The sequence below is a fragment of the Erpetoichthys calabaricus genome, chromosome 10 (genome assembly GCF_900747795.2).
Source record: "Erpetoichthys calabaricus chromosome 10, fErpCal1.3, whole genome shotgun sequence".
NCBI classification, from domain to species: Eukaryota; Metazoa; Chordata; class Cladistia; order Polypteriformes; family Polypteridae; genus Erpetoichthys; species Erpetoichthys calabaricus.
The window spans coordinates 20,056,796-20,083,980 of NC_041403.2; the positions used below are offsets into that span (position 1 = coordinate 20,056,796).

The window sequence follows — 27,185 nt, forward strand, 5'->3', positions numbered from 1 at the left end:
TCTTTGAATTTTTGTGGCCATAATCGCCTTTCTCTTTGAATTTTCGCGGCCGTAAATCTGCCGCCTGCCGCAATGTCGGTCTCGTAAGGTTTTTTGGGCAGCTGTGCAGAAGGCGACTGCACATTCGGCTTCGGACGGACGTGAGTGAGTGAGTGAGTGAGGAGACTGGCGAATTATGTATTAAGATATTATATATATATATATATATATATATATATATATATATATATATATATATATATATATATATAAATAAAGCCATAACATAATGAATTATTAAACATAAGGAAAAGATTTGAATGTAACTCAAAGCTTAAACACATGTCGTCTCTGCCTCGTCTTAGTGAAGCTACTAAAGTACTTTTCCAAGGAAGGAATGAGGTAAATGAGTAACAACCACCCCTCCAGAAAGTGGGGATAAACTGATGGGAAAGCCCATACACCTCTCCTATGAAACTGTGCTAAGATCAGTAGGACAATCCACAAAACACCCCTCTTAACAAAGCGGTGTCCAGAGTAATAGGAGAATCAACACAGTCAGAAATTACTGGTAGAGTTAATTGATTAGAGGAGGGGATAAAGTTCTGCATATTAAGAGTCAGATGACGTAATGTATTAGGTGAGGTGATGTAATTAGAAAAAAAAGTATAAAAGCAGATGAATTGTTTAATTGATTGCTCATCCCATGGACTGAGACATTTGTGCATAACTCTGTGCCAATAAAGTAATGTTCTGCATCCTCATCTGGGCACCGTGACTGCCTTCTTTGAAGATGGAGGAATGTTTTTTCCACAACATTGTTTTTACTGCAATTTATAAAAAACACACAGTGTGTGCCTGACCTAAAAGGAGTGTTTGCACTTTGCTGAAAAATAAAGAGAGACTTTTTGGAAAAAAAAGTGTTTTTGAGCGACCTTCTACTATAATTTAAACATTTCTGGTTTCAACTCCCTTGAACTTGACAACCTGTTATATATCAGTGCATATGAATGAGTTTTATTGTGGTTTTGTTAATATTGAATGATCATTTGTTAACTTGTTAAATGTGTACTCTCTCTTTAAATGTCCTGCTATTTCATATGTTGTTTTTTTTTTGGGTGGAGCCTCAAGAGGCTAAGCCACTGTGACATCACCATTGCTGGCTCCTCCCTTGGCCTTTATTACGAGAAGGCTATGGCATCCTCAGCAGTGGATCATTTTGCTTTTGTTATTTGGAGTTGCTAGTGTGAGTATCATCTTTTTCTTTCTATTATCTGGTTTTGCTAACTTCTGACTCTTTTTAAGGATTACGCATTCTGGATTTTGCATATTTGGACTAATTTGCTTCAGGTTTTGCCTTTGAGCAATGCCTTTTGCCTCATTTTTGCTCTTTTGACCTTGCTTTTGAATTCTTCTTCTTTTACTATGAAATTCTTTTTCAGTTTGTCTGCCTATTACAAGCCGGACATTTTTGGACAGTTCTTCCCTCTTGTTGAGACATTTGTTAATTTTTTGAAGCAATTAAGAGCCTGCTAGGCCAAGAAAGTAGCCTCTATAATGGGGATCAAGCCTCAAAAGGCTGAAGGCCTACTGGCCAGTAAAGCCTGTGTTTGTGGAGCCTCAGCCCTTTACAGCCATGGATTCCGCCCTGAATCACAATAAGAGCCCATTCACACTTGAACGTTGTAAATTTCTGTTATTTGTTTGGTGTTTTTCAAGCTTTTTAGTGTTGTTTTGCAAGTTTTTGTTAGGATTTTTAGTGTGGTTTTCAGGTGTTCTTCAAGCAGGATTTTACAGGGAAAATATGATTGATATCATCTCCATTTTGTAGGCTGTGGGGAGTTGTCATGTTTTGAAGTGTTCCCAGAATGTCTTCCATGACTTTAGTGGTTTTAATCCTGGTGATCACAATACTGAAGAGCAGGTGTTGTCAGGCTCATAAGCACAAATATTGATGGATATGTGGCTGGGGGGGAGCATTGCATTATTCCAAAAATATTGCCATCTGTTGTTAGTGCAACATTGTGCAGGAATGTGAACCGATTGTCTAATAACAGCTGGTGAGGAAGGGGTTACCACGCACGCAAAATAATTGAACATATGAGGGCAAGTCAAAAAGTGAAGGTAATTTGGAAATTATGCAGTAACAGCAAACAGATAGAAGCTGACACACCACAGTACGTTTGCAACAGTGGCAGCTGCTAGCTTTTGAAACAGGGGAAGCTCATATTACGTCTTCATCATAAAACTCATTATGTTATTTGTACGTAAATTCTGCACAAGTTTTTCTCTAAAACTGTAGCCCTGCATGTTCTCGTTTAAAACTTCAAACACAGACTGAGCATCTCAACACCCTGACACATCCAAAAATCCAATGAAGCACTCTTGAATTTTACCTGCACTATCCACATATCTAACAATGACAGACAGTTGAGCATGGCAAGATATGTCAGTTGCTTCATCCACCTGCCATGCAAAAAAAGGAGCAGTCTGAATTTCACCTTTTATATGATCAGAAACAGTGGCTGCGAGAGCAGAGATCAAGTCATTTTGGATTGAGTGGGACATACCAGAAAACACAGCTGATGACTTAAATTGTGTGGCCAAGACAGAGTCCCATTTAGCTAATGTTTCTGTAAATTCCCTGTAATTCCCCATATTTGCTGATTCACTACTCTCATCATGCCCCCTGAATGCCAGCTCCTGACGGCCAAGCAAGGAAGTCACATCAATTAGACGGTTTAGGAAGGCCCTGTTTTTTTTTTTACTGTTTCATTATGTTTTGCCACCTGAATGCGAAGACCTTCATTGATTGCATGTTCAACCCTGACCCTGCCCAGACAACTTAACCTTGCACATGAACTCACATGTTCTTTGCACTTTTCATGCCTTTAGTATGCCTTGTCAAAGTTACCCAGATCCCCAAAACCCACGTTTGACCAAACACATCCCATTCCCTGAGAAGGTTTCGTCAAAAGGCATGGCCAACAGTCAGGGCTGGATTTATATGAAAAGAGGCCCTAGGCTATTCCACTTATGAGGCCCTTTCACCTTCCATTTTTAAGTTTGTAAATTACACGAGAGATAATAAAATTTTGCTAACAATTTGAATGTAGGCCCCTCTTGATCTTGAGGCCCTAGGCTGAAGCCTAGTTAGCCTATAGGAAAATCCGGCCCTGCCAACAGTACATTTTCTTTGTCACAGCACTTCCAGTCAGCCAGTTCACCTTGTCATACCAGGAGAGCTGAAAAGACCTGTTATTTTTTCCTGATTTTTGCACCAGATCAATCTTGGGCGTTGGTCTGCCCTGCCATTTAATTCTGAGTCTCTCCTCGTAAGGAAGACTACTAAATGGTTTTGCCAAAAGCAGGTCAACAATATTAGCACCGTCTGTGTCTGCCATTATGCACAGCTTGCTAGCTGGCTAGTTTCCCCTTCCACGAGCTACTTTAATTATATGAACGAACTAACTTTACAATGCTGAAACAAGGAGCAAAGTCAAGAACGCTATAATATGGTTTTTTTTTATTATTTAAAGAATGATTTGTACAAACAAAAATGGTTTATACCACCAGCAAACAATACAGAGTGCAGCAGTTTGTCGTTCGACTTCACCTGCAAATCCGCATGGGACTGAACTCGAATCTCTGTAGTGCTGATGTATACTTAAGACATGCTGTCAATCAAAAAAGGGGTTCTGCCCTTTAAACAGCTCCTCCAATCATCATGCAGCAGCACAGCGTCCTGGCCCGCCCACTCCTCCATTCACTCCCAGAGAAGCTGAGCCTCCCTGGAAGTGACGATTTTGGTGCATTTATCCAATTACCGTCCAGCTTTTCTGCAGTGAAAAAAGCTCCTCTGTGCTTGCCCATAGAGCTCCAGTGAAGCTGGGCTTCAGGAGGGTTTAACGCGCTGTGCTGCACGGAAATGTATGACAAGAAAATCGCGTCAAAAAAATCTACAATAAATACCCGATTCTGAACGAGCTAGTCATGAAGTTGAACGCGTTCTAGCGCACTTTTATTAAAACCAATACAAATACGACAGTGCATATACGAGCATTTATTTTCTGACATAGTAGAGGAAGCGGAGCTTCCCTTGTAGTCTTAGAGCAGTCATCACTGGTTTGCAATGACTTATCGGCAGTTTGGATACACACAGCACAGTGCTCTGCTGCTAGTCTAGTTAAAGCCAAGGTGAAATTAACACAGTTAGGAGACCCGGGTTCGCTTCCCGGGTCCTCCCTGCGTGGAGTTTGCATGTTCTCCCCGTGTCTGCGTGGGTTTCCTCCGGGCGCTCCGGTTTCCTCCCACAGTCCAAAGACATGCAGGTTAGGTGGATTGGCGATTCTAAATTGGCCCTAGTGTGTGCTTGGTGTGTGGGTGTGTTTGTGTGTGTTTTGCGGTGGGTTGGCACCCTGCCCAGGATTGGTTCCTGCCTTGTACCCTGTGTTGGCTGGGATTGGCTCCAGCAGACCCCCGTGACCCAGTAGTTAGGATTCAGCGGGTTGGAAAATGGATGGATGGATGGATGAAATTAACACAGACGCTCTGCTCTAGGATTGCACCTTTGTCGAACAATGCGCCATCGGGAGATTTCTTTGGGCAGAGGGAGTGAAACCTCACCAACGACACTTGACTCTTCTGTCTCTTATGATACCCACAGCTCAGAGAAGACGCTCCTGATGAGTTACCTGCGCTACGGAGCCCCGACCCTGAAGCCTGACTGCTCTCCAGAGCCTTTGGGATAAAACCAATGACTATATTTTGCTTTTGTTTCTTTACTGCACCACAAAGCCCTTGTTACTTTAAGTCAGTTTATTATCTTGCATAAATGGAGTGGCGCTGTTGGCTCCCCAACATTTCATCTCGACTTCGGTCTTACCCTCAACTGATGACATTACATATATTTCTAGTTTCAATGAGCTGCTTCACTCCTGGCTCTTCCAGTAAGAGGCAGTGGCTTTCTGTAAAAAGACCCGTCCAAAATGTTCTTTTATTTTTGTTTTTTTTTACCAGTGTTTTATAAGCATTGCCATTGATTTCAATACAATAAGCCTTTGGCTGAAAACACTCAGAAATTGCTGCATGCAGGAGTTTTCTAAATAATAATAATATTTTATTTATATAAAGTGTTCGCTGCTATAATGCTGCTTAGGTGTGAATGAAAATGATGGCAAATAACTTCACTAACATTTTAGGGGGCGTTCTGGTCTGGCACTAAAACGCCAAAAAACACTTAGGTGTGAATGGGCCCTTAAAGGGTACTGACCAAGGCATCGTCTGAATTCAGTTACCAGTCTTTTTAAGAATTTTGAACTTTTATGGAACAGTCCCAACAGGTATGATATACTGTAAATGCAGACCACAAGAAATGAGGGAGTCAGTGACACATGGACTACATTTAAAGGCAGCAGCTCTGAACATAAAGTCATCAACTTGCAGACACAGGTCTCAGAATTAGCAACCACACTATAGGGTGACAGTTTATTATGGATTTCAGTCAAGCAGACGCCCACTCGGGGACCGTTTTAGAGTCACCCGTTAGACTCGGCTGCACGTCTTTGTGAGGAAATACCTGAAGAAAACCCATGTAGACATGGAGACAACATACAGGCAACATCAAGGTGAGGGAATCAAAACCATGACTGGAGCCGTGAGGCGGCAGTGCTATCCACCACAACACCCTTCACGCTACGTGAATAAGCACGTTAGCTCAGTATATTCATTTCATTTTGGTTCTACCTGGAGGTGCAGGCTGATTTCAGTCTAATGTTATGGATGCCCGCACTAAAATGATAAAATGATGTTACAGCACATTTAATAAATACATTAATTATTGCCTGTGGTGGGTTGGCACCCTGCCCGGGATTGGTTCCTGCCTTGTGCCCTGTGTTGGCTGGGATTGGCTCCAGCAGACCTCTGTGACCCTGTGTTTGGATTCAGCGGGTTGGAACATGGATGGATGGATGGATTAATTATTGCCATGGGGTATTCATTTATGGACAATACAGGGTAAAAAATAAGCTTAAATCAACACAGGAATTTTCTTCTTGTTCTTCTGAAATGAAAGGTATACTACCTCATTAGACCACTTCTCCCTCCTTGCTGAAGATGCTCCTCTATTAGATGCCTGTGATCTGGGCTTTTTGAATTTAATTATCATGTACCCTTCTTCTGAATGTTTATGGAAACCTGTGGAGGAAGACAAAAAGGACAAGAACATGGTGTCACGGCCTGTTTCAACTCGGGAGCAAGCAGGCAGCTGCAGATGCCATCACACTCAGAGGGTGCACACCCTGGTCTGTTCATAGTTGAAGCATTTGGTCCGTGACACTGCTCGGCTGCAGATCCCCCCAGCTTTCTCCCAACGTTTTTCCCTTGTCTGTTGATCTTGAAGACATTTAATCGTTGCCTAGGGTCTACGTGATTTTTCGCCATGAATTTGTGCACATTTAGCTATCTCTGTGTGCTTTTAGTGTTGGTGTGGATATTGGCGAATCATTTCACACAACTGTTCCTTGAATGAGCCCAAGTTTATTTGTCTAGCGTATGTGTGATTGATATACACAGGACTGCACGGTCACAAAACTCTGTATATGGTTGGAAATGTGAGTTTTCCACGCACCAGGACTGCTGACGAAATTTTTGTTATGTGTACCCTAGCAGACCCTCGTGGTGATGCAGACACACCAAGTATAAACAGGGCTTATACAACAGCCCTGGAATCAGACTAGTTGCTCTTCTCTGGACCTTTTCCAGCACTGCTTTGTCCTTTTTGTAGCCTGGAGATGAAAACTGCACCCAGTACTCCAGATGAGGCCTCACCAGTGTGTTATAAAGCTTGGGCAGAACCTCCTTGGACTTGTACTCCACACATCAGGGCGCTATATAACCTGGCAATCTGTTAGTGGCTTCTGAACACTGTCTGGAAGTTGATAGTGTCCACTACGATTTCTAAATCCTTCTCATAAGGTGTACTCTCGATTTTCAGACCTCCCATTGTGTATTCAAACCTCAAATTTTTACTTCCTACGTGTAATCCTTTACATTTACTGACATTAAGCCACAGATCTGCCCAAGCCTATCTGCTGTCCAAGTCCCTCTATAATACTTCAATGGATTTGAGATTATCTGCCAATCCATTTAGCTTGGTATCATCTGCAAACTTAACCAGCTTGTTACTTACATTCCTGTCCATATCATTTATTTTTATTAAAAACAGCAGCGGCCCCAGCACTGCCCCCTGCTGGACACCACTCTTAACATCGGCCAGTTCTGAAGAGGTTCCTCGCACCATCACCCTCTGCTTCCTGTGTCTGAGCCAATTCTGCCCCCATCTAAAAACATCACCCTGAACTCCCACTTCTTTTAGTTTGATGCCCAACCTCTCATGTGGCACCTTATCAAATGCATTCTGAAAGTCAAGATAAATAATCTCATCTGCTCCACTTTGATCGTATCCTTTTGTTGCTTCCTCATAGAATTTCGGCATGTTAGTAAAACACGACCTCCCTCTTCAGAACTCATGCTGACTGTTCCTAATAACTCCTGCCCTTGCCAGGTGTTGCTCAATCTTATCCTTAATAATTCCTTCCATTAATTTGCCTGTGATGCATGTTAAGCTTACTGGCCTATAGTTGCTTGGATCTACCTGGTTACCCTTTTTATATAATGGGATAATATTTCTTCCACCCTCCTGGTGTCACCCACTGCCTCCCAACTCTGACTCCCTAAGGTGATGTGGCAGGCTTATTTTAAATTGGACCACCGAATGCTTTCATTGTCACAGTACTGGTCATCCGGAGCACTTCTGAGTCATTCGGAAACCAGAGCAATCTTCCTCTAATAGCGCCCTCTTGTGGCAACAAAGAACCCCAACAAGGCTGCTCTCCTACACTCCAAGTCCCATTCAAACCTGTGGGAGTCCAAACTGGGACCAGCCTGGAGGGACACTGCCATCGTATGGGGGAAGGAACTGCCTCTGGCATCCATTTTTGCCCAATCCATCCATTAGCTTTTTATCCCGACTAGAATAAGGATCACAAACCATCCTGGCCGGCTGAGCTCCTTCCATTATGGCCTCCCACCCAGGTAAGGAATCACTTTCTATTACAGTCAGGATGCCGGCCTGTTCACCTTGGCATCTACTATATGTTTTATAAGATCATATGGATTGATTTATTTGAATAATATTCAATAATATTGAATAATATTATTCATTGATATTCTTACCTAATGTTATTCATTTTTCTTTTCTTGTAACATTCTCTTTGACATTTTGTAAAGCACTTTGAGTTACATTCTTTGTATGAAAACGTGCTGCAGAAATAAATGTTCTTGTTGTAACCATGATAGCAGTGAGAGCTGCACTGACTGAACTGAAATCAGTAACAAGTAAAAAGTAAACTCATACTGTAGAGGAGGAGCTGAATTGGAGTGCAAACACCACAGAGCTGGTAAAGAAGGCACAGCAGAGACATTACTTCCTGAGGATCCTCAGAAAGAGCCATTTCACCCACAAACTGTTCTACTGTTGCTCCATAGAAAGCATATTGACTTATTGCATCTGTGTGTGGTTTGCCAACTGCACAGCAACAGAGAGGAAAACACTCCAGAGGGTCATTACCACTGCCCAGAAGATCTTTGGATGTCCTCTTCCATCTTTGGTAGATCTTTACAGCTCCCATAGCCTGAAAAAGGCCTGGAGCATAATTAAAGATCCATCCCACCCCAGTCACTCTCTGTTTGAACTGCTGCTCCCAGGCAGACGCTTCGGACAAATAGATTTTTACCCAAAGGCTGTGACTGCACTAAATGATGCTCATACTGTGAAACTTTTTCTTCTTCTTTTTGCTTCTCCCATTAGGGGTTGCCACAGCAGATCATCTTTTTCCATATCTCCCTGTCTTCTCCATCTTGCTCTGTCACCCCCATCACCTGCAGGTCATCTCTCACCGCATCCATAAATCTTCTCTTAGGCCTTCCTCTTTTCCTCTTGCCTGTCAGCTCTAGCCTTAGCATCCTTCCCCCAGTATAACCAGCATCTCTCCTCTGCACATGTCCAAACCAACACAATCTCGCCTCTCTGACTTTGTCTCCCAACCTGAGCTGACCCTCTAATGTCCTCATTTCTAATCCTGTCCATCCTTGTCACACCTAATGCAAATCTTAACATCTTTAACTCTGCTACCTCCAGCTCTGTCTCCTGCTTTCTGGTCAGTGCCACCGTCTCCAACCCATATAACATAACTGGTCTCACTACTGTCCTGTAGACCTTCCCTTTCACTCTTGCTGATGCCCATCTGTCACAAATCACTCCTGACACTCTTCTCCACCCACACCACCCTGCCTGCACTCTCTTCTTCACCTCTCTTCCACTCTCCCCATTACTCTGTACTGTTGATCCCAAGTATTTAAACTCCTCCATCTTCACCAACTGTACTCCCTGCATCCTCACCATTCCACTGACCTCCCTCTCATTCACACACGTGTATTCTGTCTTGTTCCTACTGACCTTCATTCCTCTCCTCTCGAGAGCATATCTCCACCTCTCCATGGTCTCCTCAACCTGCTCCCTACTCTCACTACAGATCACAATGATATCAGCAAACATCACAGTCCACGGGGACTCCTGTTTAATCTTCTCTGTCTGTAAAACCTTAAAGGGTTAGGGCTCAATCAGGCAATGAATACAAGCAGAATGTGAAAAATGTCTCGTTGCATAGTGAGATGTTTCTTTTGCTTCTTCACTTTTATAAATCTTCATATTTATATGTTTTTGTAGTTTTATATTTTCTTGATGTTTTATGGGTTGGAGACGATGGCACTGACTAGAAAGCAGGAGACAGAACTGGAAGTAGTAGAGTTAAAGATGTTAAGATTGGCATTGGGTGTGACGTGGATGGACAGGATTAGAAATGAGGACATTAGAGGGTCAGCTCCAGTTGGACGGTTTGGAGACAAAGTCAGAGAGGCGAGATTGTGTTGGTTTGGACATGTGCAGAGGAGAGATGCTGGGTATATTGGGAGAAGGATGTTAAGGATAGAGCTCTCTGGTAAGAGGAAAAGAGGAAGGCCTAAGAGAAGGTTTATGGATGTGGTGAGAGAGGACATGCAGGTGATGGGGGTGACAGAACAAGATGCAGAGGGCAGAAAAATTGTAAGATGATCCGCTGTGGCAACCCCTAATGGGAGCAGCTGGAAGAATAAGAAGAATTTCTTGATGTTTTGAACTAATAGGATGGCATCCAATTTCGTTGTACTTGTGCAATGACAAGAAATATATTGATTCATTCAAAAAAGTGAATTTATTATTAGTACATTACTTGTGAATTAATACATTTATAAAAATAAGGTACACTTTTACCTTTTGAATGTATGCACTTTCCAGCCTGAGCATCATTGCAGGAAAATGGCCTGATACTTGTGTGAGCAACTGGCTCGGTTGGCACAGCGAGGGCACTCTTGGTGGACGGGGCTGATGTGACTAATCTGCAAAAGATTGAATAAAAAAAAAAAAAAAAGCAAATGAAGCAGCCAATCAGCAAGAAGGATTTCCTGTCACACATCAAGCCACAAGTTCACATTCTCTGAGACACAATTGGGAGATCCAGAGGTTTAGAAGCTGGACGTCTCTTCAAATCCCAGCAACCTTCTGAGTACACTTTGACCTAAAAGTAAATGGCATTTCCTTGAATTTAATATTGTGCTCGGCATGTAATGGTCTTTAGAGTAAAATTCAAACTGGCACTTAACGAAAACAGGAACAGGAAAGCTGGGGTGTTACTTGGTTCCATTTTCTGGTGTACAATTCTTATTCCTTTAAAAAACACAAATGTCACATCCACTGATTTACAGTGTAAGTCACCCATACAGTGGATTCAGAGGGTATTCAGACCCTTTCACTTTCTGTACAATTCATTGTGTTGCAGATTTTATTTTAAATGGATAAATTTGCCTTTTGTGCCCATCTGTCTACACTCAATAATTCATAATGACAAAGAGAAAATGTTTTCAGAAAGGCTCGCAAATTTATTAAAAATCAAAAAATGAAGCCTTTCATTCATACAAGTATTCAGACCCTTTACAGTGGCACTCCAAACTGTGGTCAGGTGTATCCCATTTGCTTTAATTCACCTCAAGACGTGTCTAGAACTTGACTGGAGTCCATCTGTGGCAAACTGAACTGATTGGTCATCATTTCGAAAGGCAAATGTGCAACTGTGTATAGAAGGTCCCACAATTCTCACTGTAAGTAATGACAAAAACCAAACCATGAAATCCAATGAACATTCTGTAGACTTCTGTGATGAATTTGTGAAGCATCGATCAGGACAAGGATGTGCTGCCAGAAGAGGATCTGGGTGCACCTGTAGTGCTTCTGGGTGTCCATGCAGCACTTCTGCCACACCAGGAAGTGCTGCCGGATGATCGTAAAAGAGAACCTGGAGCGCAGTATAAATGAGGCCGCCTCACTCCATTCAAGGAGCCAAAGTCAGGAGGTAGAGGACAATGCTTGCATGGAGAGGAATGGAGGTGGCAAAGAGAAACAGAAACAGTAACAAAGAGAAATAAGAGAGAAAAAGGGACTGAGCAATAGTAGTTGGTGACTTGTGCATGCTGTGCTGGAAAAAGACAGAAATAAAAAGTGTGCTTTCGGACTTGTGTGTCTCTGAGCCAGTCTGTGTTGGGGTTGACTTTCACAATACATATAAATTGTTTTGCATTTCTATTCCACATTCATATTCTAAACATTGCACTTTTTGTACCTTTTACTTCCACAAATTCCGCACTGCACCTCTGAAGCTTCACAGCAGCTATAAGAATCAGCAGTGGATTTGGAGAATGGAAGTCAAGAAGAAGAGGACTATGACCAGGCTGTGCTTGTTCACCCGATGTTTTTGCCAGAAACCATACCACCTGTGCTTCAGAACAAGTTATTCATCTGAAGCTAAGCATGTTTGGGCCCGGCCAGTACTTGGGTGGGAGAACATCTAGGAAAATCTTGGGTTGCTGCTAGAAGAGGTGTTGGTGAGGCCTGTATTTAGATCTTAATGCCCCAGCACACTGTACTGTAAAAATAGGCACCATCCTTCAGATGAGACGTAAAACTGAGATCCTGATTCTCTGTGATCATAAAAGATCCCTGGGCATCCTTCGTAAAGAGCAGGGTGTCTACTGATGTCCTGGCTAAACTGCCTACCATGGCCTAGTCATTCTGGTCCCCTAATCATACCATGTCCCTTCACTGGTCTACAAAAAAATATTTTTTGTTTGCTTCTGGGAACTTCAGAACAGCTCTTTATTAAGTTTTTTACACTGATTTCATATATGAAATCGGAATTAAGTTAGCACATCAGGTTTTTCAAATACACATCATTGACGTTTTGACACTTTTGAATATCAATATACAGTAATATATCAACACGATATCTGGAGTTTGGACTATGTCCCACCAAAATTATTTAAATGTGTTTATTCTGAAAACAAACCAGAAGACGATACCAGAGACACATTAAAGCATATTTATGTCAATTTACCTCAATATAAAAGTGAGGTCAGCGTGTCCAACAATGTTGTAGGCACTCTCTTTTTCACTTGTACTGCACATCCGTCTCTCTTTGCAAGAACCAACAGTAGTCACCCATCATGCTCAGAGTGAATTTTCCCCGATATCATTTTTCCATCACCTTTATATCTTGATGAAATCTTTCCCCATACTCATCTCTGACATCACTTAGATTTGGTGGAAAAAAGTTGAGACAAAAATGTAAAAAATGCGTCTTCCGTGACATTCTGGCTCCTGTAAGCTAAAATACTTTCAGCAGGTTCTCCACAAGCTCTGTATAATTCTCTGCTCCGTGACTGCCCAGAAAATTCTGGAAAACCTGCACAAATGAGGGTGCTGATTCAGTTGGCTTCAGTTTCCTTTTAAACTCATCGTCAAGCATCAGATTACGGATTTCAGGGCCAACAAAAACACCTTCCTTAATTTTGGTTTCCGTTTTCTCGAGACCAAACTTATTTCTGAAATGCTGAAACGCATCGCCTTTACTGTCCAGTCACCCTAGTTGTCCAAGGCCTGGAACATCATAACTAAAAAACGGGATGTGCTGGACAAAAACGGTTTTCAGATTTGGAGTCAGCAAGTGAAATTTGTTAAAGTACAGATGAAAGAATCCCAGTAGCAAAATGCTTGTTGACTAGTGACCTCACCCCTTCACCACCTAACAGTTAATGTGTGGTGAGTGTACTGGCACAAAATGGCTGCTGTCACACCAGCTAAATTGCCCTCCGTGGCTTAGTCATTCTTGCCCACTAATCATCCCCTGCCCCTAATTGGCTCTCTCTTTCCCACTCCTTCACCACCTAACAGCTAATGTGTGGTGAACGAAGTGGTGCAAAAATGGCTGCCATTGCATCATCAGGGTGGATACTACACATTGGGGATGGTTGAAGTAGTAGTGAGAGTAATAGTTTGAGTAGCGAGAAAAGTGCTCTATAAATGTAAAGAGTTAATTAGTTAACAATTAATTTTCTCATTGTACAGTGAAATATTTCTAACAGCCACTGAATAAATCAAAGTAATGGTGGTAGAAGGTACCAATGATACCAGTTTGTGATTTGCAGATGATATTATACTGCATTTACTGCTGAAAGTGAAGAAGAACCACAGCAAATGTTAAATTTGGGGGTAGAAGGCAGTGGGAAGGGAAGGGGCTAACATTCAATTGCAAGAAAACAGTTTATATTGTGCCTAGAAAAAAAAAACCAATGTAGTGTAGTCCCAGAATGCCAGTTAACAGTAAAATCTGAAAATGTTGAGCAAGAGGATCATCTTTTTTTCCCTGGGTGGCATGCTAAGAAAAGGTGGAAGAATTCATTGTAATCAGAATATAAGGTTAATATGTCACTGTGCTCTGTGCAAATATTTTAAACCTGCTTTTCTTTTCTTCTCACATGTACAGCTAACACAAAGCCAGATTTAGTACAGGGGCCCAGCATTTAGAACTGCTAGGCAAGCATCTTAAGACAAAACAAGTTAAGGACAACTGCAAATGGGCAACGTGCACTATCTCTATGTGTTAGAGTCAGCGTGAAATTGTATCCTCTCTTTGCCTTGTTTGGAATGGCATGCTTTATCTAAGTAAGGGCCTGCACGTGGAGAAAGAGTATAAAGCCTTGGAACATTGCCCGGCACACCTTAGAAGCCGAAGAACGGATGGGAGATAACGTCATACGATCCTGAAAATACTTCCAGCACAGTGACGAAAATGGCAGACTGTATACATCAAGCTCCCACTTCGGTGAAAAGTCTTGCTATGGCTTCCTTCATCTGTAATGCCGCATAAATTGGCATTAAAGAAAGCTAAGTTGTTTTCTCTTATGTGATTTCTTACTGCCGTATCACTATGGGAGGGATATTGCCTTTTTATAATATATCTATTGTCACACACGACCGATTAGGGAGCAGCTAACAGATCCAACGAGCAATGCGGGGACTGTGACGGTGTACTAAACGCTCTCTCTTTATTTTAACAGGAAAGACGAGAAAACAACCCCTTGAGTTAGTCTCCAAAACCTTCGCCAGACATCTGGGTCACTTCCATGTTCCTCCGCTTTCTCCGGTCCTCCAGTGATGCCATCACCATCATCCCATAACCCACAGCGTTCTGTTTCCCATTTCCGTTCCCACAGCATAAATTGTCTGTGTTCTCACTACTGGTTGTTTGTTGTATGTCTCTCATGACTGACCATTTTTACAACTTGTTGATCAAACTACAGTATACGGGGACGGAATCCCCAACCCTTAACTTTGCTCTTTGTGTTTTCCTTTTACACTATTTAGGTTCGGGTTACTTAAGACGCCACAATTGCAAAACATACGTATTTCCAGGGAGCTAGGGCCTCCTAGAGGAAAACAGTCATCAGGAGTTGAAGACAACAACAACAACAACTGATTTCTTGTATTGCCCAAAATCACACAAGGTTGTGTAAATAAGCAAAACTTTCCCTATTGGGCTAAAACGAACCCTCGTGAACTTCATCAGAGACCCCCTCACAGTGAGCGTGCTACAGTTTGCAGGATTTGGCATTTTAGGCCCTTACTTTTTTGAGGAGGGAGGAACTGACGGTCACCATCACTTCAGAACGTTACATTGAAATGCTGGAGAACTTTTTGGGGCCCCAACTGGAAGAAATGGATGTGGTGGATGCCTGAGCTCAACAGGATGGAGCAACAGCTCATACGGCACGCAGATCCATGCAAGTTTTGCGGGAGATTTTTACATGGAAGCTGATCTCCCTGTGCGGCGATGTTGGGTGGCCTTCACATTCGCCTGATCTCGCTCTGTGCGATTTCTTCTTGTGGGGCTCTCTGAAGTCGATGGTATACACACACCCACCTCAAAACCATGAAGCCCTCAAGGACGCTATTTGCCACGAAATTACTGCTATTCCCCTTGAAATGGCCGACAAAGTCATGCGAGCGTTCAGAAATCATCTCGAAGAGTGTATCATTAATGATGGCCAAAACCTTGAAGAACTCATTTTTAAAACACAGTGAAAGAAACGTATTTTGTATATCCTTTCTTGTGTTGTAACGAAATTTATTTTATCTTGTAACGTTTTTGCAGAATAAACATTCGATATGTGGTACTTCTTTTTGGCTCGCCCAGTACAATAATGTGAATACCTATCATCAATTCTTTTACTAATTAGCAAATTACATTTGATTCTTGTAACTTAAGTTAATGTTAATGGTAAATTTACTATAGTTTTGCTGAATTTGAATGGAATGTAGGCTTCCCTTAGACAACAGAAGATTCTGTTTTACTCCATAAGCTAACAAATTAATGGGATGTCCTTAATGATCTGCTGTATTTCTGAATTCTGGAGATAATGAGACACTTTCACATTGATGTTAGACAGCCAGAAAGAAGCATGAATGGTAGACAGAAAGGCATTAACAATAACGAATTATTATTTACACTTACATAGAGCCTTTCCCACTACTCAAAATGCTTTACATTTACAATGGGGAGCCAATTCAACCACCACCAAGGTGTAGCACCCACCTGGATGATGCAATGTTGGCCATTATCGCGACAGATGAGCTATTAGGTGGTGATGGGGTGGCAGAGATAGCCAATTAGAGACAGGGGATGATTAGGGGGCCAGCATGGATGAGTCAGAACATCAGGATACACCCTAATCTTTTTGAAAGATGCCCAGGGACCTTTTATGAGAGTTATCTGAAGGACAGCGTAATTTTGACAGCACAGTGACCCTGTCACTACACTGGGGTATTGGGATCCGCACACAGACCACGGGGTAAGCGCCCCCCTGCTGGCCTCACTGACACCTCAACAAACCAAACTTTTTCCTTGATGGTCTCCTGGGCCAGAACATGACTAGCTTCAGGTGGATGACCTGTTCTGAAGGGCAGGCGGTACGGCTGCTTGCAAAATATCTCGTGGAAGAACACAGCCATGTCGTACTCCTCTTCTTATCGGCCTTCATTCTCCAAATTCACTGTTGATTCTTATAACTGCTGTTTGCTTCCAGCAAAGATCAGAAGTGAAGTGCAATGAAGGGCATGTAATTTCCTGACCGTATGCACGTTACTGTTCATACAGTCCTAGTGTGTGTGATAACTGACGGAAACGTTATGACCTGTCCCTTAGACACTTAAGCCTTAAACAGAACATCATAGATAGGAAGTCTTACTAATTTGTATATACTGTATTATCAGCTTTCGTCTTTATTTTTTGTGTGAACTGTTTGCTTTGAACTTCACTAAAACTTTCAAAACGCAGAATGCTTGAACTGTGGAGTGTTTTTTGTACAAAGAGTCATACTAATGGCTGGAATGCCTTGCTGGTAGCTGCATTTTCAACAATTTGAAATCCTCAAAAAATGTGGTTTACAGTTATAATAATAATAATAATTTGTTGCATTTATATAGTGCTTTTCTCACTACTCAAAGTGCTCAGCAGTTGCAGGTTAAGGGCCTTGCTCAAGGGCCCAACAGAGCAGAGTCCCTTTTGGCATTTATGGGATTCGAACCGGCAACCTTCCGATTGCCAGTGCAGATCCCTAGCCTCAGAGCCACCACTTGCAACTGTAGCTAAAATCCATGGCATTAGTCACTGAAGTTCATTCCTGTTGCCCTCTTATTTTTAAGCACTGCTAAACGTCACATACATCACATAAAAAGAGAAGGTCAACCTTATTGTGTTGTGAATCAGACTCTGCTCCTCATGTATAATCTGCTTAACGCTTTTTCTTTTGGACAGTTCAGTTCTTCTGGAACTGGGAAGATCCAAATCCCAGTCATAGCTGAACGTTACAGGGGGGCTCAGGAGCTCAGGGTGGCAGGCAGGGTTTTTACTCTGTAGGTCACCTAACTGTCGTCCCTGAAATAAGAAGAAAAAAAAGAAGAAAATAAAAGAGTTGACCCATTATAATAATAATAATAACTTAATATACGGCATATAGCATCCTTCAGACAAATAAGCAAACAGCTTAAAGTGCTTTACAAAAATAAAAATGTTAAATTAGAACATTGGAACGTTAGAATATCAGAAACATTTTGACAACAGGCCATTCAGCCAAACAAAGCTGTTTAATTCTTCCAAAGTTGAGTTTTAAAGGTCCCTCAAGTTCTCCTGTCTACCACACTACTTGGTCACTTATTCCATGTCTCTGTGGTTCTCTGTATGAAGAAAAACGTCCTAATGTTTGTGTGAAATTTACTCTTCACAAGTTTCCAACTGTGTCCCCGTGTTCTCATTTTAAAGTCACCATCTCAATCTACTGGTCTAATTCCTTTCATAATTGTAAACACTTCAGTCAGGTCTCCTCTTCATCTTCTTTTGCTTAAACTGTCAAGGCTCAGCTCTTTTAATCTTTCCTCCTAATTCATCCCCTGTAGCCCCTGAATCAGCCCAGTGGTTCTTCTCTGGACCTTTTCTAGTGCTGTTATGTCCTTTTGTAGCCTGGAGACCCAAACTGCACCCAGTACTCCAGATGAGGCCTCACCAGTGTGTTATAAAGCTTCAGCAGAACCTCCTTGGACTTGTACTCCACACACCAAGGCGCTATATAAACTGACATTCTGTTAGCCTTCTTAATGGCTTCTGAACACTGTCTGGCAGTTGATCAAGTCGAGTCCACTGCATTTTTATGTCCTACGTGTAATTCTTCAATTTTATTGACAATAAGCCACAAATCTGCCCAAGCCTGTGTGCTCTTTAAGTCCCTCTGTGATGATTCAACAGATTCTTGATTATCTGCCAATCCACCTATCTTGGTATCATCTGCAAACTTAAGCAGCTTGTTATTAATATCACTATCTAAATCATTTATATATATTAAAAATATCATCAGCCCCATCATTGACCCTTGCTGGACTCCACTCTTAACATCTGCCAAGTCTGTGTGGAACAATAATTTTAGGGTAACTGAGCATTCATCTTAAAGAAATAGCATAAAGGGTTAATAAATGTCGGAAATTAGATAAAGGTCAAGTGAACAACAAAATGTACTGAAAGAGGACCAAGTGATGACTAAGAAGTCAGCAGATGTCCTGTAAACAACCAGAATGGACAATATAGGCACAGAAATTTCAAGGGTGGTGGCTCAACTCAAGGGTATAAGAAGAACCAGAATCCTCTTATATAACCTGAAATTGGGTACACATATACTATGTGACCTCTACTGTCCACTTTTGGGGTGATGATTGACCTCCAAGGTTATTCCTCTTTTTATTTTTATTTTATTGTAGAATTAACTCTCGGCAGCAGCCAGCGGGGCGGCCATGTGGCAGATGCGTACGGGCACCATTCTCATCCCTACCACCTTCGCCATCACTTCCTCTCCCTCTTCATATCTTAAATCATTCTTGAGGCAGATTGAAGACTTGAATGCCAGCTTAAGTGAAGAATGAAGGAAAACGTATTAAGTAATTGCAACACAAACACTTACTTAATCAGTTTTAACGTGAAAAGATGCCGATGGAAGAAGAGAAGAAGCGGGCCGCTAGGGTGGAGAGAAGAAGAGCTGCTCAGGAAGCAGCAAGCGCATCAACCTCTGAGCAAACGAATGCTAAACGTACAGAGAAAGAGGAGGAACGCTCAAGTCAAGTGTATTCACTGTATGTTATCATGCAGTGCACTGTTACTGGTATAATATAATAGACTTTTATTTTACAGTATCTCACAAAAGTGAGTACACCCCTCACATTTTTGTAAATACTTTATGATATCTTTTCATGGGACAACACTGAAGATATGACACTTTGATACAATGTAAAGTAGTCCGTGTCCAGCTTGTATAACAGTGTAAACTTGCTCTCCCCTCAAAATAACAACACACAGCCATTAATGTCTAAACCGCTGGCAACAAAAGTGAGTACACCCCTAAGTGAAAAATGTCCAAATTGTGCCCAATTAGCCATTTTTCCTCCCCGGTGTCATGTGACTCGTTAGTGTTACAAGGTCTCAGGCGTGAATGGGGAGCAGGTGTGTTAAATTTGGTGCTCTCTCTCTCATACTGGTCACTGGAAGTTCAACATGGCACCTCATGGCAAAGAACTCTCTGAGGATCTGAAAAAAAGAATTGTTGCTCTACATAAAGATGGCCTCGGCTATAAGAAGATTGGCAACACCCTGAATCTGAGCTGCAGCACAGTGGCCAAGACCATACAGCGGTTTAACAGGACAGGTTCCACTCAGAGCAGGCCTCGCCATGGTCAATCAAAGAAGTTGAGTGCACTTGCCCAGCGTCATATCCAGAGGTTGTCTTTTGAAAACAGACGTATGAGTGCTGCCAGCATTGCTGCAGAGGTCAGCCTGTCAGTGCTCAGACCATACGCCCGCCGCTCACTGCATCAAATTGGTCTGCGTGGCTGCCATCCTAGAAGGAAGCCTCTTCTAAAGATGATGAACAAGAAAGCCCGGAAACAGTTTGCTGAAGACAAGCAGACTAAGGACATGGGTTACTGGAACCATGTCCTGTGGTCTGATGAGACCAAGATAAACTTATTTGGTTCAGATGGTGTCAAGCGTGTGTGGCGACAACCAGGCGAGAAGTACAAAGACAAGTGTGTCTTACCTACAGTCAAGCATGGTGGTGGGAGTGTCATGGTTTGGGGCTGCATGAGTGCTGCCGGCACTGGGGAGCTACAGTTCATTGAGGGAACCATGAATGCCATCATGTACTGTGACATACTGAAGCAGACCATGATCCCCTCCCTGGGCCACAGGGCAGTATTCCAACATGATAACGACCCCAAACACACCTCCACGACGACCACTGCCTTGCTAAAGAAACTGAGGGTAAAGGTGCTGGACTGGCCAAGCATGTCTCCAGACCTAAACCTTATTGAGCATCTGTGGGGTATCCTCAAATGGAAGGTGGAGGAGCACAAGGTCTCCAACATCCACCAGCTCCATGATGTCGTCATGGAGGAGTGGAAGAGGATTCCAAAGGCAACCTGTGAAGCTCGTGTGAACTCCATGCTCAAGAGAGTTAAGGCAGTGCTGGAAAATAATGGTGGCCACACAAAATATTGACACTTTGGGCACAATTTGGACATTTTTCACTTAGAAGTGTACTCACTTTTTTTTGCCAGCGGTTTAGACATTAATGGCTGTGTGTTGAGTTATTTTGAGGGGACAGCAAATTTACACTGTTATACAAGCTGGACACGGACTACTTTACATTGTATCAAAGTGTCATATCTTCAGTGTTGTCCCATGAAAAGATAAAATAAGATATTTACAAAAATGTGAGGGGTGTACTCACTTTTGCGAGATACTGTATATAAGTCATTTGGGTGTAAACCAACGAACCAACCAGAGTAAAATGTATGCATTGATTGACACTGTATGTAAATTCAATAGTTTATAAAATGAACCTCTGTTCTTTGTTTTCTCGGCCCATTCTGACCAGGCTGTCACTGACTGCTCCCTCCAAGGCATTTTGCCGAGGAGTAATTAAAAGATACCATGAAGAGCTTTTCTCCTGCCTGATTACTGAATTGTCCTGTTAGAGGATGTTTCTTTCTTTAATAAGACGGTCAATTTCTACCATACCTGTTAAGGTTCCTCACACCATCACCCTCTGCTTCCTGGGTCTGCGCCAGTTCTGTACCCACCGACACACAACACCCTGAACTCCCACTTCTTTTAGTTTGATGCCCACCCTCTCATGCGGCACCTCATTAAATGCTTTCTGAAAGTCCAGATAAATAATATTTATGCTCCACTTTTATCGTATCCTTTTGTTACTTCCTCATGTTAGTAAAACACGACCTCCGTCTTCTGAACCCATGCTGGCTGTTCAGTAAAACTCCTGTTCTTGCCACGTGTTGCGCCATCTTATTCTTAGTAATTCCTTACATTCATTTATCTGTAATGCACTTTAATCCTTCATTCACTTGGATCTGCCCAATTAAGCTTTTTGTATAACAGGATAATATTTGCCATCTTCCGTATCTTATTATAATACAGTCAAAAGATTAAAATGGAATATAAAAAAATAAACAAAATAAAATGTTAAGGATTAAAAAAGAAGCAGAATCCAGACATAAGATATGGAATAAAAGAGTGTTCTGACTAAAAGATACGCATTCAACTGCTTTTAACAACATCCAGTGATGTTACCTTGTCTAATAAAAAGTGGTAATGGTTGTCACGGGCAGGGTGCCGAAACATAAAAAGCAGCTTCTCTACTCCTCCAGTGTGTTACACATGGCATTCGAAAAAGAAAATTACTTGTTGATCCAAGACCACACACTGACGCCTAGACAGATTGGGGATTCAGCTGAATATTCAGGCGCTAAGCCATTCATAGACTTGCTAAATACACACAGGTTAGAGATCGGGTCTAGTTGGGGTGCATTCACTGGCATAGCTTGTTGCTGCGCCCACCACATGATGAAGCACCTTGGTATCCTGGTTGGCAAACCCCCCAGGCAGACCCGCGGTCCAGTCCCACCTCCTGGAAATGACCCTCTATCTGCCGCAGCCAGGTGTTCCATGGGCGTCTACTTGGCCTGGTCAAGCCGCTGAGGTCCTCAACAATGAGGATCCTACAAGCCGGATCACTCACAGGGAATCACGCCACATGGCCGTAGTGCTGTAACTGACGCTCCCTCACAATGCAGGTAGTGTGCCTCATTCAGGACTCCATGAGCAACACAAAGTCAAACCAACGGTACCTAAGGATTCTCCAAAAAGACACACATGAAGGAGTCCAGTCTTCATCTCAGGTCATTGGATAGCGTCCATGTCTTACAACCATATAGCAAGACAGGAAGCACCAGGACTCTAAAGGCTTGGACCTTCATCCTTTTGCATAGATATCGGGAGCGCCACACACCCCTTACCAGTGACCTCATGACCCCCCCATGCTCTCCCAATTCATCCACTGACTTCATGTCTGTGCTGACTCTTCCTATGAATGTCACTGCCAAGGCAAATAAACCTCTCAACGAGGTCAACACTCTCTCTGCAGACAAACACACTGCTGATGGCCGTGCCCAAGAGGCAATTAAGGCTAATGGATCTTTGGTTTTTATCAGGACACTCGCAAGCCCAGACACTCAGACTCCTCACTCAGTTTCTCAAGAACCTCGAATCAGAGCCTCCATTGACTCTGTGAAGATCACAGCATTGTTGGCAAAGTCAAGATCAGTGAATCTTCCTTCACCAACAGATGCCCCACAGCCTGCTGGGCTCCACGTCCTTGCCCAACACCCAGTTCATACAAGCATTGAACAGAGTAGGAGCAAAAACACACCCCTGACGAACCCCAGAATCAACTGGGAAAAACACAGAGGGTCTGCCTCCACTCTGCACAGCACTCACAGTACCAGTGGACAGGCTGGCCATGATATCCAGCAGCCTTGAGGGGGATCCTGTGAAGTCTCAGAATGTCCCACAGGGCAGCTCGATCAACTGAGTCAAAAACTTTACGAAAATCGACAAAGGCTGCAAAGAAACTCTGCCGATATTCGCGTTTGCGCTCCATGAGAACCCTCAGTGCCAGGATGTGGTCGATGGTAGACTTTTTAGGTGTAAAACCAGACTGTTCCGGTTGCTGGTAGATGAGCAAGTGATCACGGATCCCACTGAGGACGACCCTAGCAAGGACCTTACCTGGCACCGAGAGCATTGTTACCCCCCTGTAGTTGCCACAATCCAGGCGATCACCCTTCCCTTTCCAGATAAAGATGACAAGTCCCGTTTTCCAGTCAGTTGGGATGATGCCAGTCTCCCAAATGGAGGCAAAGATTGCTTGCAATGCCAGCCATACCACCAGCCTGGAGAAGTTCACTCCGGATACCACAGATCCCTGTGGCCTTCCCTACCCTCATCTGGTTCACCATCTGTGCCATCTCAATGAGATTACAATGAGAATACACACAGAAGAACTTTAAAATCACCTCCAGATGACACCAGTAGTCAGTGCAGACCCTTCAACACTGAGACGTCATGTTCTCGATTTTCACTTCAAGACAAGACCCCTGCACCCACTTTTGAAACCAATTGTAGAGAATACAGCATTGCAGGGGCTGGTAAAAAATGCACAACCTCCTGGGATAAGAAGTTTCTAAGTTTGGTTATATTTCTTAAATGATAATAAGAATCCTTCATTACTGTATTTACTGAATATGGGAGATAAAGGAAAAAATAGAATCCAAAACATCACCCGCCTCTGACTTAATTTAACTTGTAAAGACACCCAGTTTGCCACAGTAAAATGATCCTTTTGAGTTTCATTCCCAACAAATAAAATCTGTCTGACTCGGTTTTAATTGTAAAAAATCTGATACATCCGCTGAGTGCCATCTAATATGAAAATAATTAAACTGCTTACAGAATCTTAATGTTCAGGTGAGACAGACACCTATAATACACTCATTATGCATAAAATTATCTAATCGGCCAATCATGTGGCAGCAGTGCAATTCATACAGTCCTGCAGATACAGGTCAGGAGCTTCAGTTAATGTTCACATCCAGGGGACATAATATGATGCCAATGGTTTCAACCTTGGTATGATTGCTGGTGCCAGGTGGGCTGGTTTCAATATTTCTGTGACCAATTATCTCCTGGGATTTTCATGCATAACAGTCTGTAGAGTTTACTCAGAATGGCACCAAAAACATCCAGTGAGTGGCAGTTCCTCAGATGGAAACACCTTGGTGATGAGAGAAGTCAGAGGAGAATTGCCAGACAGGTTCAAGCTGACAGAAAGGCTGTGACAACTCAAATAACCACTCTGTACAACTGTGGTGAGGAGAAAAGCTCCTGAGAATGCACATCCCCTTGAACCTTAAGGCAGATGGGTTACAACAGCTAAAGACCACGCCAGGTCCCACTCCTTTCAGCCAAGAACAGAAAGCTAAGGCTGCAGTGGGCACAGACTGAGGAAACCTGGACAATTTAACACTACAAAGACGTAGCCTGGTCAGATGAATCTCGATTTCTGCTGAGGCACACAGATGCTAGGGTCAGAACAACATGAATCCATGTGCCCAACCTGCTTTGTGCCAACAGTTTAGGCTGCTGCTGTTGCTGGTGGTGCAATACTATGGGGAATATTTTCTTGGCACACTTTGGGGCTGTTAATACCAACCAAGCATTGCTTCAATGCCATGGCCTGAGTATTGTTGCTGACCAGATGGATCCATGGGCCACAATTAAGCCATCTTGAAATGGCTTCTTCCAGCATGATAACGCACCATGTCACAAAGTAGAAGTCGTCTCAAACTTTTTCATGAATGTGACAGTCTTCAGTGTCCTCCACAGTCACCATACACTAACTAGTAGTTACTAGGTAGTGAAGTGGTGAGAGAGAGAGATAGCCAGTTAGACACAGATGATGATTAAGAGCCAGAATGTCCAGGCAATGGAGAGCAATTTAGCCTCAACATCAGAAAACCCCGTAGTGTCCCCGCACTGCACTGGGGCATTGGGATCCACATTCAGACCATAGGGTAAGCGGCCCCTGCTGGACTCACCAACACCTCTTTCAGCAGAAACCCAAGCTTTTTTCCTATAATGTCTCCCATCCAAGTACTGGCTGGGGCCGAACATGCTTAGCTTCAGGTGAAGGACCTGATCTGAAGAGCATGTGGTATGGTGGCTGGAGAGACAGATAGAAATGAAAGGCACTGATAGAAAGATGGATAGATATCAAAGGCACTATATAATACATGATAGATAGATAGATAGATAGATAGATAGATAGATAGATAGATAGATAGATAGATAGATAGATAGATAGATAGATAGATAGAGGGTGGGCCATTTATATGGATACACCTTAATAAAATGGGAATGGTTGGTGATATTAACTTCCTGTTTGTAGCACATTAGTATATGTGAGGGGGAAAACTTTTCAAGATGGGTGGTGACCATGGTGGCCATTTTGAAGTCGGCCATTTTGGATCCATCTTTTGTTTTTTCAATAGAAAGAGGGTCATGTGACACATCAACCTTATTGGGAATTTTACAAGAAAAACAATGGTGTGCTTGGTTTTAACGTAACTTTATTCTTTCATGAGTTATTTACAAGTTTCTGACCACTTATAAAATGTGTTCAATGTGTCAGGTCCGAGCATTCCTAGATGAACAGTTTCCTGGAAAGTGGATTGGTCGTCGTGGGCCAGTTGAATGGCCCCCAAGGTCTCCTGATCTGACCCCCTTAGACTTTTATCTTTGGGGTCATCTGAAGGCAATTGTCTGTGCTGTGAAGATACGAGATGTGCAGCACCTGAAACTACGGATACTGGAAGCCTGTGCTAGCATTTCTCCTGCGGTGTTGCTATCAGTGTGTGAAGAGTGGGAGAAGAGGGTTGCATTGACAATCCAACACAATGGGCAGCACATTGAACACATTTTATAAGTGGTCAGAAACTTGTAAATAACTCATGAAAGAATAAAGTTACGTTAAAACCAAGCACACCATTGTTTTTCTTGTGAAATTCCAAATAAGTTTGATGTGTCACATGACCCTCTTCCTATTGAAAAAACAAAAGTTGGATCCAAAATGGCCGACTTCAAAATGGCCATCATGGTCACCACCCATCTTGAAAAGTTTTCCCCCTCACATATACTAATGTGCTACAAACAGGAAGTTAATATCACCAACCATTCCCATTTTATTAAGGTGTATCCATATAAATGGCCCACCCTGTAGATAGATAGATAGATAGATAGATAGATAGATAGATAGATAGATAGATAGATAGATAGATAGATAGATAGATAGATAGATAGATAGATAATGCTAAAACTGACTGCCTAAAATCAAAACTGGTGAAAACATTTACAAAATGTCTCAATCATTTAATTGTCTTTGTTTCACAATGGGATTCCTTTTCTCTCTCATACGGCATTGTCACTGCTAGCAGGTACAACTGTCTGGCTGAAATAGAAAAGGCCTGGTGACTCCAGGGTCTCGCTTGCATTACCAAAGACTAATGTGTAGGAGATTTGAAGATTAGCTGCACTTACCCCCGCGTATTTATTTAAAATTTTCTGGGAATAGCCGTCAAATGCGTTAAATGAAGATAGCAGCCTGGCTGTCATGTTTTGGTCACATACACTAGACAGATTAAAAAAAAGAACAAAGTTAGAAGAATTAATGACACCAAAAAAGAAGCTTAATTACAAAGTGAAATATCAATAAACTTTATGATGTACGGTAAACAGGCTAATTTAGCTTCAGGCCGCCATCCCAAATGAGTTGGGACACTTTATTTATTCTTAGAATTATTAATGCCTCATATTGTTTACCTGAAGGCAAAAGACAAACCCCATATTAGACTAATCAAGACACAGACAACTGCAGTCCTGCACACTTTGTAAGGCAGCAGAGTCTCATTTAAAGAGCAGTGAACGACAGCAGACACCAACCCCAGACAAGAGGGGCTAAGCAGGCACAGAGAGAGCAGGAGACCTTCACAGTTAGCAGTTAAGGACGCTAAACTGGAAACCTTGTCACCCATGCAAAACAGATTTGCACTTTCAGTTATCCTAACTGACTAAGGTTAAAGATGACTACAATTGTTTTAATACACATTTCTTCAACACTAATAAAATACGACATGCATAAGGTTTACAGTGCAAGTCCTTCCCTTCTTTTCTTTTTTGTTCATCCTTACCACACTGGCACAGCAACGTCCT

General features: G+C 42.5%; 1 protein-coding gene across 2 annotated transcripts in view; it reads right to left on the reverse strand.

Annotated features, from left to right (window-relative positions):
* Positions 1 to 27,185, reverse strand: part of LOC114658506 (uncharacterized) — a 59,321-nt gene that overhangs the window by 26,710 nt on the left and 5,426 nt on the right. For both annotated transcript variants that reach the window (XM_051932714.1, XM_028810574.2), the window contains exons 2-5: positions 26,514 to 26,604; positions 17,212 to 17,399; positions 10,349 to 10,473; positions 6,062 to 6,174 (exon numbers count right to left, since the gene is read on the reverse strand). In XM_051932714.1, the coding sequence (XP_051788674.1) occupies positions 6,062 to 6,174; positions 10,349 to 10,473; positions 17,212 to 17,399; positions 26,514 to 26,588 (501 nt within the window). In that variant the 5' untranslated portion in view covers positions 26,589 to 26,604. The remainder of the gene's footprint in view (positions 1 to 6,061; positions 6,175 to 10,348; positions 10,474 to 17,211; positions 17,400 to 26,513; positions 26,605 to 27,185) is intronic.